The sequence below is a fragment of the Mauremys mutica genome, chromosome 1, assembly GCF_020497125.1.
Source record: "Mauremys mutica isolate MM-2020 ecotype Southern chromosome 1, ASM2049712v1, whole genome shotgun sequence".
NCBI classification, from domain to species: Eukaryota; Metazoa; Chordata; order Testudines; family Geoemydidae; genus Mauremys; species Mauremys mutica.
This window is the reverse complement of record NC_059072.1, coordinates 61,649,569-61,663,513: the sequence shown is the minus strand read 5'-3', so window position 1 is coordinate 61,663,513 and position 13,945 is coordinate 61,649,569. Positions and strand designations below refer to the sequence as shown.

The following is a 13,945-nucleotide window of genomic DNA, read 5'->3' as shown; positions in this document are numbered from 1 at the left end:
CTGTGAGGGGGCCCCCAGGGCAGGGGGTGAGACGGGGACGCTGCCCCACCCCCTTCTGGCCCTGGCCCGCCCCAGCCCCTCACCTCCTTGACGGGGGGGAATTTCTTGCGGCACTCCAGGCTCAGGCCCCGCAGGTCTCCCTGCGTGTTTTCCAGCAGCTTCTTCACGGCCTCGGGGCTGCTGGTCCCGGACATGGCGCCGCCGGCCCGGGCTGAGGTGGCGAGGGCGGCAGCTGCGGAAGGACGGGCCGGGACAGCGGCCGGACACGTCTGCGCGAAAGCGCCGGAAACCTCCCGCCTCGGTCCCCTCCCGCTCCCACAATCCCGGGCGGCGCCGCCGCCGCCGCCGTCGCGTCAGCCCCACTTCCGCACGCAGGGCCCGGGGGCGGGGAGAGCGGCGATCCCCGGCGGGTGTGAACCTACCCGGGGAGAGGCGCTGCCCCCGCGTCTCTATAGGCGGCGAGTAACCGGCCGGCGAGGTGCTTTGGGGCCCGGGCTCGGGGGTTAGAAGTGACACCTAGCGCCTTTCGGCAGCGTGACGCCGGGGAGGCGGTGCCTATTGAGAGAGCGGCTCCCTCAGTAACTCCAGGTGGCTCCGACAGTAACACCCCTACCGCCCAGTGGCGGGTTAGCCCGCGGGCCCCGTGCCCCAGGACCCGGAACAATGGGCGCTTCTGCCGCGGGGGCTGCAGGTGACAAGGCTGGGGAGGGGCGCGGAGGCTCTGCAGCCACACCAGCGAGGGAATTAAAAGTTGAGGTGTCGGCCACTGCGCGCTTGAGACACTTTCTGTTCCTCCAGCCTCGCTAGACCCACCCGCTCTACAGCACACCGCAGCCCCAGCTCTGCCCCATTAGCCAGTTATCAGACTTCCAGCTCCCCTCCCCCAAACATGAGCCGCTTTGGTTTTCCAGAGCAAGGCGCAGAGTATGAGGAAGTTTATGGTGCTGAGTGATTTGGGGAAAGGCTGGTTGGTATCTACTGGGGCAAAATTAAGGTTGTGTGGTGGATATTTTAGTGATAATATGGTCTCTGGGTGAAGCAGTAGAAGGCAGATACTGCTATATTCCTTTTTCATTGCCTTGTGTTTTGTATTGTAGATATGTTATATGTGCAACCTTAAGTCTTACTTTTTGCACCATTAATTTCCTTTTTCTTTTTAAAGGTTGCCAACACACTAGTGCCTAGTTTCACAAAAGAATAGGATCTTTGTGAAAGTGCACAGGCCAGCTCTGCTCTGAGGCAGCTGGGCACATTTATGAAAAACAAGATATTCATGAAATTGCCTAGCCAGCTCATGAGTTCTATTTTCATGAAGAGGTACTTTCACAAAGAGCCTTTTCTTTTTTAAATTAGCCTCTGTTTCGTTGAGGATCTTCTTCTGTAACACCACACCAATGCTACTAGGCTAGAAAATCCTCTTCTCTACTGTTTTAAGCTCCAGTTTTGTGGAAAGCGCATTACTGGGGGCATGTGACAGTAAGTAGTACTGTATTGCTCTCATAAAGCATTCAAAAGTAGAGATGGTCAACATTTTATGAAACAAACTGTTCATTTTCCTTCGCTATCGATGAGACATTTCACTTTCCTTTGCAAAACTGAAACTTTTCCTTTCCGAATTTTTCATGTTGCTAACTTTTTTCCATGATCTCTATTAGTTAAACATTGTGCATAAGAAATCAATTATAATGTATTGCTAATTAAGAAGGGATCTCTGACACAGCAGTGGCTCCTTTCACAAAGAATGGGATATGCTTCTGAGTCAGTTGGGATCTTTCACAAAGACCCTATTCATTAAAGTAGCAATTGAGAGTATTTTCACAAAGACTAGGAGCTTCTGTGCTGAGCCAGCTAAATGGTTTCACAAAAAACAGGATACTCTAGTCTACACAGTAGGTAGTGCTTTGTGAAAGATGATGTTCTCCATGAAACTGTTTAGCCAGTTCAGGAGTGAGCTCCTGAACACACTTTAGCTTCACTCCTGAACCAGCTGAACTTTTCCGTAGAGGTCTTGGCCTTCAAACCAGCTGCTACTTCACAGTTGGCTATTTGTGATGCATAAGCATCCAGTTGTGACAAGGAACACTAATTTTCTTTTTCTTTTGTTAATTAACAAAATAATTACCTAACCCCAGAGAGCCCACTAAAGTCTCATTACATACATATTTTTACTTTCTATGGTCTGTAGACTTCAAGATAGAGGGGCCTGAAAAATCATGAGACTTAAGAACTGCCCCCAAAAATGTTTACTAATTGATCATTTGGAAACAAAGTAACCAATTTTCTTTAAACTCTTCTGAAAATTCAAGCTTTACTCAAATATTGTGAGGAAAATTGAGACAAACTCTGGTTTTCATACAAAACAAAGAAGATGAATTTCCACTTGAAGTGTGAAACAGAACACAGCACTGTGTCATGGCAATGGCTCTCCCATAATTCATTTTCTCTTGTTTACTTTCATGAGTATTTTATACCCAAACATAAAAAGGTCTCTCTCACAAATTGGCATTCCCTTTTTCCCTTTCTTTCCTATAGAAACATGTTAACCAAATAGTACATAGTAAAAAAATTGAGACTAATGCAATAGTCTTCCCTGCATCTTACCCGATGCTTGAAATTGGTGTTTGAACTAACAATACTGACTTAAAAACCAAAAATCTCAATATGCACTGTAGAGGTCAAAAGCTGACAAGTCACTTTAAAGAGAATGATTTATATATTTAATGTTCAGCAAAAGGTTTTGCTGTATATCATTTGAGATATGCTGAATCATGTGGCTATTAATTTAAAAATTGTACATGTTGAAAAATGAAGACATTAAAGTGAATTTTACCATTGACTTCAATGGGAGCAAGATATCCTCCTTTGAGTTTTAAAATGTTTAGTTTCAGGGTGGGGCAAGATTTCAACCATAGTATTTCACTAAACTGAGAGATTGGATACCATAACAACATGAAAGCATCAGATACCATATATACTCGTTCATAAGCTGAATATTTATGGTAAAAAAGTGACGCATCAGAGAGCAGAGGTCAGCTTATAAACGGGTCTACACCAAAATTTGATTTTAAACTCTATGGAATCATTGCATTGACTATCTAATACATTGTCATTTTGTTTACCTGGAGCGTCTGCAGACCTGGAGCCTCTGCAGGCATGGAGCCCCTCAGCAGCCTGTGGCCGCGGTTCACCGTTCCCAGCCAATGGGAGCTGCGGGAAGTCCCAACGCGCCAGCTGCTTACCCTGACAGCCAGGAGCTAAACTTTTGCCAACCCCTGAAATATAGGGTCGGCTTATGAAAGGGTCATACAGTTTTTGCTATTTTTACCTAACTATCTGGGGGGAGGGCGTCAGCTTATAAACGAACAGGCTAATGAACAAGTATGTATGGTACCTAGTTCTAAGGCCCTAATCCAGTATGCTTAATTATAAACAAGAGGAGCCCTATTGACTTCTGTAAGTCTTAACTAAATAGTTTCTAAAGATCTTTCTTGCATAAACTATTACATCCTGCTATTTAGTCTTTATGGTAATTTACAGACCAATCCCAAATTATATGCTCACAGGAGAACACAGATGACTTCCTTACAGAGAATGAGGAAATAATTGTAATACAATTTATGACTACAGTCAAGTATTTCTGATAGTTAGCTTTCTTAATTATTTACTTCCGTTTTTCTTTTTCATACTTGTGCATGTATTTGTTTTGGAAACATAAACCCCAAATCAGCAACGACTACATATATGCTTAACTTTAAGTACACAGGTATTCCCACCTTTTTAAATATTGCATAAAGACAACAGCAGCAGCATTTAGGAACAGTAATTATAAATATCTTGTATCAGAGGGGTAGCCGTGTTAGTCTGGATCTGTAAAAGCAGCAAAGAGTCCTGTGGCACCTTATAGACTAACAGACATTTTGGAGCATGAGCTTTTGTGGGTGAATACATGTACATGCATCTGACGAAGTGGGTATTCACCCATGAAAGCTCGTGCTCCAAAACGTCTGTTAGTCTATAAGGTGCCACAGGACTCTTTGCTGCTTTTATAAATATCTTGGAATATAAAATATTTGATTCTAAAATAGTTCCTTGCAGTTTGGCTGTTGTGTGTGTTACAATACAGATAGTTATTTCTATAGATTACAATTTATAAATCAAAGGCAGACTAGTTCATGATGTTTATAGTGTCAGTCACATTATCTCTTGTGCCACAGTACCTGTCACTCAGCTGTTTTTTCTAGGTACTTAGTATAGAATCAGAAGCAGGCCATAGGCCCTTAATTTCTGAAATGACTTAATGACAACCCCATCATATCAAGCCAATGGAAATTTTCCAAAATAATTTGTTATTTTTGGTTTACACCCCTCCCCCACCCGTGACACTGATTGACCAGCTCAGTTTGGAGTAAGGTCATTTCACATTTGTGAGAGTTTCAAAGAAATGTTAAGTGTATTAATATGCATGAACCAATTCACTTGTTAGACTAGAACAAAGGGGGATGTTATCACATTACATTTACATGGCATATGGCCCAGTAATTACATTTGCTCTAAATTCATGAAAACTAGGGAATGTTAATGGCATTGTCTTCACTTATCTATATTCTGTTTTCTGCTATCAGATTACATGTAGTTACATTATGTATCCCTGTAATTAGATAATCTTAGATCACAGGTGCATTAATATTAGGATGAGAATTTACTTACTGTGTAAGAACTTCATGAAAACTAGTGAAAGATGGTCCGGATTGCTGTAACTAAATGCATTCTGTATGTATCTGTAATTTAATTGCCCATCTAATGGGACTGGAGCTTTGGAACTGCAAATGAAGATGCATGCCAACTTCAAAGTATGGGAAATTTACAGACTCCTGCTGTGATGGGAACACTTGACAAACTGCTTTGCAGGGAAAACAGCTATAAAAATAAACCCTGGGAGCAATTCTGTATCTCTGAACTGATGGGTTTTGACAGGGGGAATCCTGAGCGATTGGACAGAGGTATCCCTGAGAGACTTACAGAGAACTAGCAGATACTACATCTCTATCATTTGGACTACAAACTTAGACTCACCCGTAATGTATTTTACCTTCCATAACTTCTCAATAACTCTCATTTCTTTTTCCTAGCTAATAAATCTTTGATTAGTTTACTAGATAAATTGGGCACAGCATTGTCTTTAGTGAGATCAAGAGTATCCATTAACCTGGGGTAAGTGACTGGCCCCTAGGGGTCGGGAAGTAACCTAACGTGTGGTGAATTTTGGTTTTAATAACCTTTCATCACAAAGTCTAGTTTGGGTGGTAAAGTAGGGGCTGAAGAGCTTAAGGGTACTGTCTTTGGCTCCATGGTAAGACTAATATAGTAGTCTAGGAGTGCACATTTGTTACTGGCTTGGTGGAATCTAATTATAGAATATACCACCAGTTTGAGGTATTTGCCCTGTTTTCTGACAGTCTGAACTGAGATTGGCACTTACTGCTATGAACCATTCCAGACAGCATTACACCCCTATACACAGAAACCTCTCCAAACCTATTGCTAATATGGGGTGAGAGGAGGGGAACCTGAACAGCTAAAAAGGTTTCCTCTTTACCCCCAGAAAGGGTAGTAGGCTATTCCCAAATACAAAAATGGCCATTATTCCTGACTCCTTAAAATGTATATGGCCATCCAACTTTTGCTTAAATTCCTGAGAGCTACTTGACTAAATTTAATATACTGCTTCTTTAAGTTCTTATTCCCTTTTTAGTCGTGGTTTGCCAACCAAGTATATCAAGCTTACTTTTGTAGCATCTCTTAGCTAATTTTAAATACTTCAGACATGTCATTTAATTTTAAATTATCCTCTTTCAAGACTAAATCTCAGATTTTGTTAGTTTCCTCACATCCATAAAAAATGACAAAACTTTAACTATAGCTGCTTTAGTGCTGCATCTAAAATGCAAGTCCATCCATTCCAGTTAGCACTGTATTTGTCCTCTGCCGTACTTTCTACAGCTTGAAGACAGATGCAATTAACTCTGGTGACTAAAACTGGACATTATACTCCAAATGCATCTAACAAGTGGGCTAAATGATATTCTGGGTAAGAACATAAGAGCATGTAAGAATTGGCATACTGGCCACACCATAGTCCATCTTAGCAAGTATCTGTCTCCAACAATGGCCCATACCAGAGCTTCAGGGGGAAAGTACAGAGCAGGGCAATTTTGGAATGCTCTACCCATCTTCCGCTCTCAGTTTCTGGTAGTCAGATTTGGTTTCACTTCAACCATAGGGTTCTGTCCTGACCATTTTGGCTAATAGCATTGATGGACCTTTCTTCCAGGAAGTTATCCTGTTCTTTTTTGAACCCACCTATCACAACATCCCATGGCAATGAGTTGCACAAGTTTGTTGTGCACTGTGTGGCAAGAGTACTTCCTCTGATTTGTATTATACCTGTTGTCAATTAATATCATCAGGTGACCCCTGGTTTTGTATTGTGTGAAAGGGTAAATAACACTTCTCTGTTTACTTTTTCCACACCATTCATGATTTTATAGACCTTTATTGCAGGGGTTCCCCCTGAGGCCCACCTGTGCAGCTGCAATAGGCACTGTGGCCCACAGTTAACACTTCTTGAGGAAAATTATTAATTTTAATTATTACATACATATAAACTATAATACAGTAAATAATATACATGATTCCTTTTCATTTTAATGTATACAATTGAAATGATAGTATCAGAGGGGTAGCCGTGTTAGTCTGGTTCTGTAGAAGCAGCAAAGAATCCTGTGGCACCTTATAGACTAACAGACGTTTTGCAGCATGAGCTTTCGTGGCTGAATACCCACTTCTTCAGATGCAAGTATTCACCCACGAAAGCTCATGCTGCAAAACGTCTGTTAGTCTATAAGGTGCCACAGGATTCTTTGCTGCTTCAATTGAAATGATAGAAAGTCCTAGCAATATGCACTCAAAGAAATGCTTCAAGATCTTTGAAACCAAATAGTTTTAGTAAAATTACACTTTAAAAAATGTGGAGAGCAAAATTGGGTATTCAAATATGGAAAACAATTTTGTTTAAAAGTGAACTATAAGCAATACAAGAATGTAACAAAATTGCTAAAAAAGTATTACTACTTGAGTTAAAAAATATTTTCCACCTTTGAAAACTATATTATGTATTCAATTTTTTTTAGTGTAAAATCTGAATTTCTGTGCTGTGTAAGTAAAGACCCAACCCTATTCTCTACTAATTAGAAAAGAATCAAATATTGTACATAAAATATAAAATAACTTGCAGACCAGGCATCTTCTTAATTGGATGGCTGTACCTGCTTCTCATTGCGCAGTTTTTCCAGCTGGGGACATATGTTAGTTAGGCTCAACCTGATTTCATCTTCAATTTTCAGCTCAATTCTCTCACACTAGAAGGAACATAATTTCTCTCATTCTTCCATAGCTGTGTTGTCTGTGCAGTGTTAACAGGTGTAAAAAACATGATTTTGTCATTAGAGTCTGCAGATATGTCTGAAAACACAACAGGAGCAGACCTGTTGAGTAAGGGCTTGTCTACACATGGAATTATTCCAGAATAGTTTTGGAAAAAGGGAATAGCTATTCTGCTTTATATTCACACACTACCTTATTCCAGAGGCTACGGTTTAGTCACAGATATTTTTTAGTAAAAGTCATGGACAGATCACAGGCAATAACAAAAATTCATGGCCCATGACTTGTACTATAAATACCCCTGACTAACTCTTAGGTTCTCTGGTGGGCTCCCAGGCACTATAGGTGCTTGGCGAGGGGCCTCCAAGGTGTTGCTGCTGCCCTGGGGAGGAGGGTCCAAGGGTGCCACTGCTGCTCCAGGGGGGCAGTCAGGGACTCTGCTGCAGCTTAGGGGGGTGGAACGGCCCAAGGCCCCACTGTAGCTCGAGGCCCGTGCTTGGGATTGTTGCTGCTCCAGTGGCACCTAGGGCCAGATACCTGGGGCTGCCCAAGCAGCAGCCAGTGCAGCTGGCCCTGGGGCCATCCCAGCTCCTCAGGTGACGCGGGGGATCAGCCACACTGGCTGCTGCAGAAGTCACAGAAGTCCCAAAAAGTCACTGAATTCATGACTTCCATGACCTCTGTGAAAGACGCACAGCCTTAATTATGGCCCTAGCCAAGACTGGAATCTCTTTGTCCTAGGCACTGTACAGCCACATAGTAAAAGACATCCTTGCCCCAAGGAGTTTACAGTATAAATAGACAAGTTGGGCAAAGGAAGGATTATTATCCTGATGGGTGGTTAACAAAGGTCCAGAGAGAATAAGTTATTTAACCACAGGACAAGCCTTCCTCTTTGTTTTGACAGCGGCCTTGTCTAAATGGAGAAGTGGCACCTGTTTGACTTAAATCAGTTTTAAACAATTTTTTTTAACCAATTTGACCTGGTGCAAATCCCTGTGTGGACATTCTTATTGCAGTTCAGAAGTGGCTTATTTTGGTTCAATCTAAGACTGTTCCCAATCAAATTAACCTAAACCAAAATAAGCCTGGTTTAAACCTAAAATAAGAGTGTCCACTCAACCTCTTGCACTCATTTAACTAAATCAGTTTAAAATCATATCTTAAGTTAAAGTAGTGAGACTTTCTTGTCTAAAGTAGTAGACAAGTCCATGGTCACATTTTGGAGTAGAAACATGTTAAATTGCTTTATAATATGCATTTTGTTCCCAGAGAATACATATTAAATTACAGGATATTTTGTGGTGAACAGTGAGAGGAATCACAGTGTTGCTTCATGGCCAGGTGCCAGCTAAAATATCCAAGAGAGATCTTATGACTTAGAAAGTTCCCTCAGGAAACCATTACACATGCATGCTCCAAAGGATGTGTCTCAGTCCCTTTTATTAAATTAAAGATATTAAGGTAGCTGATTATATTAATTCCAGGTGTCAATTCCTCCTATTCTATCCCAGTGGGTATATGCCTAGTCCTAATCTGCATTTAAGGACTCAGTCCTCTTGCCAATGAAGAAAATGGCAAATCTATTGTTTTCAGTGGCAGCAGAACTAGGCCCCAAGGATGGAGAATCCCAAGTTTACTTTCTCCTTTCAAGCCTTTTACTAACATTCCTGTGTGCATTATGAATATACATACAGAAATTATTGGATATAATACTTATCATACTTGACAGGTTTCAGAGTAGTAGCCGTGTTAGTCTGTATCCGCAGAAAGAACAGGAGTACTTGTGGCACCTTAGAGACTAACAAATTTATTTGAGCATAAGCTTTCGTGGGCTACAAAGTGGGCTGTAGCCTACGAAAGCTTATGCTCAAATAAATTTGTTAGTCTCTAAGGTGCCACAAGTACTCCTGTTCTTTTATCATACTTGAGTCACACTACTATACAAATATGAGATATAGTAAATGGTTTCTACAGGTTATGTCTTCTGTAGGAATTTGTGGAGTTTTTTCACTATAGGAGAAGGTAGAGTCAAGCTGGAGAGGATTTTGCCTTGCAGCAAGCTGTAAATGGATGCTGATACAGAAAGACAAAACTGGAAATGTGCAATAAAAACTAGGAATGAACAGAGAGGCGTACATTAACCTTCTCATTGGTTAAGGTTAGTGTCAGTGGCACTGCTATGGGTACTCGCATGGCCCCACAGTATGTCAACATTTTTATGGCTGACTTAGAACAATGCTTCCTCAGCTCTCGTCCCGTAACGCCCCTACTCTACTTGCACTACATTGATGACATCTTCATCATCTGGACCCATGGAAAAGAAAATTCCACTATGATTTCAACCATTTCCATCCCACCATCAACCTCAGCCTGGACCAGTCCACAGAAGAGATCCACTTCCTGGACACTACAATGCTAATAAGCGATGGTCACATAAACACCACCCTATACCGGAAACCTATTGACCGCTATACTTACCTACATGCTTTCATCCAGATCACACCACACAATCCATTGTCTACAGCCAAGCTCTAAGATACAACCGCATTTGCTCCAATCCCTCAAACAGAGATAAACACCTACAAGATCTCTATCAAGCGTTCTTACAACTACAATACCCACCTGCTGAAGTGAAGAAACAGATTGACAGAGCCAGTAGAGTACCTAGAAGTCACCTACTACAGGACAGATCCAACAAAGAAAGTAACAGAACGCCACTAGCCGTCACCTTCAGCTCCCAACTAAAACCTCTCCATTGCATCATCAAGGATCTACAATGTATCCTGAAGGACGATCCCTCACTCTCACAGATCTTGGGAGACAGACCAGTCCTCGCTTACAGACAGCCCCCCAACCTGAAGCAAATACTCTCCAGCAACCACACACCACATAACAAAAACACCAACCCAGGAACCTATCCTTGCAACAAAGCCCGTTGCCAACTCTGTCCACATATCTATTCAGGGGACACCATCATAGGACCTAATCACATCAGCCACACTATCAGAGGCTCATTCACCTGCACATCTACCAATGAGATATATGCCAGCAATGCCCCTCTGCCATCTAAATTGGCCAAACCAGACAGTCTCTATGCAAAAGAATAAAATGGACACAAATCAGACATCAAGAATTATAACATTCAAAAATCAGTCGGAGAATACTTCAACCTCCCTGGTCACTCAATTACAGACCTCAAAGTCACTCCAACAAAAAACAGACTCCAATGAGAAACTGCAGAATTGGAATTAATTTGCAAACTGGACACCATTAAATTAGGCTTGAATAAAGACTGGGAGTGGATGGGTCATTATACAAAGTAAAATATCTCCCCATGCTAATTCCCCCCCTACTGTTCTCTGTATGTATAAATATCTCCTGTCTGTGTGTTCCATTCTATGCATCCGAAGAAGTGAGTTGTAACTCACGAAAGCTCATGCTAAAATAAATTTGTTAGTCTTTAAGGTGCCACAAGTACTCCTGTTCTTTTTTGCGGATACAGACTAACACGGCTGCTACTCTGAAACCTGTCACACCTTCTTGTCAACTGTTGGAAATGGGCCATCCTGATTATCACTACAAAAGCTTTTTTTCCTCCTGCTGACAATAGCTCACCTTAATTGATTACACTCGTTACAGTTGGTATGGCAACACCCATTTTTTCATGTTCTCGGTGTGTGTATATATCTTCCTACTGTATTTTGCACTGCATGCATCCGATGAAGTGGGTTTTAGCTCACGAAAGCTTATGCTCAAATACATTTGTTAGTCTCTAAGGTGCCAGAAGTACTCCTCATTCTTTTTGATGAGCAATTAGGTTTTCTCTTGCAGTATCTTTCTACTACTAAAAGAAACATGGCTCTGTGTCATTGGTTTTTCTGGGTATGGCTACTCTTGCAGGTGTGCAGCGCTGGGAGTTACAGCAGTCTTCGTACAGCTGTGTAGGGAAAGCGCTGGTGTGTGGCCACACTCACAGCTACCAGCGCTGCAGTGTGGCCACATTTGCAGCGCTGTTGGGAGTGATGCATTATGGGCAGCTATCCCAGCGTTCAAGTGGCAGCAACGTGCTTTTCAAAAGAGGGGGGTGGGGTGGAGTGTGACAGGGAGTGGGGGAGAGAGAGTGAGTGGATTTTTGGAGCCGACACTGTGTATCAGCTCCCTGCCTTGCAAAATCTGAAAATTTCCCCGACCCCTTACTCTTAACTTCAAACAGCCTGCAGACCAGATAAGCAGCTGCTCCAACGGACTCCCTTTCTCCGCCCTGCCCCCGCTGTTTCTCTCCTCAAGCAAACACTCATCCCCCTGCGTGCCTCATTCACAGCAAGGTAGTGGGTTATCTCAATTGATTGTTCACAGTCAGTTACAGATTGATCACAGCAAACAGGAACTGTGTTTGTTTTTTAGATAAGCCGCTCCCGGAGCCCCGAGTTCAGAACAAAACAGAGAGAGGCATCATAACAAAACAAAGAGAGTAATTTAGTTAAAAGCATTCTGGGATATCTCCTAATACCCTGGAGGCCAATAACAGCGCTGGTGTGTGGCCACACTTTAAGAGCAGCACTGCAGCACCAGCGCTGCAATCGTTATACCCCAAGCAGACCCAGGTGTACAGCCAGCGCTGCAGTCAGGGAGTTGCAGCGCTGGATGTGCCCTGCAGGTGTGGACAGTTACTAATTGCAGCGCTGGAAAGCCTCCACCAGCGCTGCAACTCTCAAGTGTAGCCATACCCTCTGGCTGTCTTCTAAATTCTCTATGACCTACCTCCATTTGAACCCTGCTGATGCACATTAACAGTTCATTAATGTGCTTTGATCTAATCCTCTTTGAAACAGGACTTGATCAAAGTGCATTAACAAACATTAATATGCATCAGTAGGGTCCACATAGACACAGTAGGGTCTAGTGAGAGGTAGATTCACACCCCAGCTTGCTACAAACTATATTTGTGGAGACAAGCCCTCTGTGAAAGACTGCTAAGTCCTTTGTCTTCTCTGCCACTTGAGTCTGTCCAAACTGCTTTGGTCAGCATACCAGGGGGTGGGAGATAATGTCAAATAGCCCAATTACAAATACTTAAAGGATAATGCAGAAAACCTGCTGCTTTGAAGTCTACTGTCTTCTGTGTAGATGCCTACCTCCTGCTTGAATTAACCCTTTGTAATACTCCAGTAAACAGAAAAACAATCAGATTGACATATAATATTAATAAAATATTACAGAAAACCCCACATCCTTCACGTCCATTTTACAGAAGATAAGTCAGAGGAATTAAGAGGCTTGCCCAGATCATAAGAATTCTGTGGCTGAACTCGGAATTGAACCAAGGTCTCAAGTCCCAGTCCAGTTCTCCATCCACTAGCCCATCCTTCCTTCCCGTACCTAATCAGTATGGTAATACCTATAATGTAATTGAACCAAATCTATCCCAGTTGTACCTGAAGTATCTCGGATGACTGAAATAAGTTATATTAACATAGAATACTTAGGTAATATATTATATTTACTATACATTAACTATGTGCTAGAGACTTTCCTTGATGCTTATTTACACTGAAAATCCGGTATTGGGCATCCCTGCCAATAAATTAAAAGTTCAGTAAAACACTAGATTGCATGTTACTGGCTAGAGGACCCACAGTGATTTTTGTGTCTCAAGTTAGCCTTTATCACTGTCTCAGTATCCACTGTTAGTGTTCTGGTTTAGAAAGTCAAAATACTCATTTGGTGTCTCAGAGAAATGATCTCAGTTAACATTTCCCCCCCCCCCCCCTCTAGATTTCTGGTTTCAATGGGCAGTGGATCCTGCTACATTCTCTCTACACTCAGCACTATCCTCCTGAATACATCATTCTGACTGTCAAATATATAAAGGAAAATGGCTACCAAGTATATCTGGAGAGTCCAGAATCTTATACATATATCGCACTGCAAGTAACTGCACTCTTTAGGGCAGTGACTGTCATTTATTATATATCTGAACAATGACTAGTTCATGGGAACCCAACCTAAACAAGGCCTCTAGTAGAATTGATCAGCGATGGAAATTGCCCTGTAGAAAATTCCAATACTGTGACAATTGGTTTTTTTGTCCTAAATTGGGATGAAATGTTGAAATATTGAAACTTTTGACAAAATAAAGTGTTCTGAAATTTTTTGACCCAGAAATGTCAGAATGTTTACTTTTGACATTTTTGATCTAAATTAAAAGTTTTGAAATTCCAGCCTTGAAACCTTTCAGTTCAATTTTCTTGATGGAACATTCTGCCAAAATTAATCTATACTTTAAAAGAATAAAACATTGTATACTCTTAATTCTGCCCTGTATTAAATTGCAACATATTGCCAATCAACTTTCTATTTAAGCAGAAATAATAGCAAATAGCAGAAAAAGTATTCGCTGAATATATTCAATGAGTATTAGCTGAGCAATATATTTGCTGAATAGTATTTGGTCATATATAATGCTATTTAAATCTACAGATGTATTAACTGAATACAA

General features: G+C 41.7%; 1 protein-coding gene across 2 annotated transcripts in view; it reads right to left on the bottom strand.

Annotated features, from left to right (window-relative positions):
* The window catches only part of MON2 (MON2 homolog, regulator of endosome-to-Golgi trafficking), a 162,404-nt gene extending 162,123 nt beyond the window's left edge, over positions 1–281 (bottom strand). For both annotated transcript variants that reach the window (XM_045032917.1, XM_045032925.1), the window contains exon 1: positions 84–281. In XM_045032917.1, coding sequence (XP_044888852.1) covers positions 84–194 — 111 coding nt within the window. In that variant the 5' untranslated portion in view covers positions 195–281. The remainder of the gene's footprint in view (positions 1–83) is intronic.
* Positions 282–13,945: the final 13,664 nt, after the last annotated feature.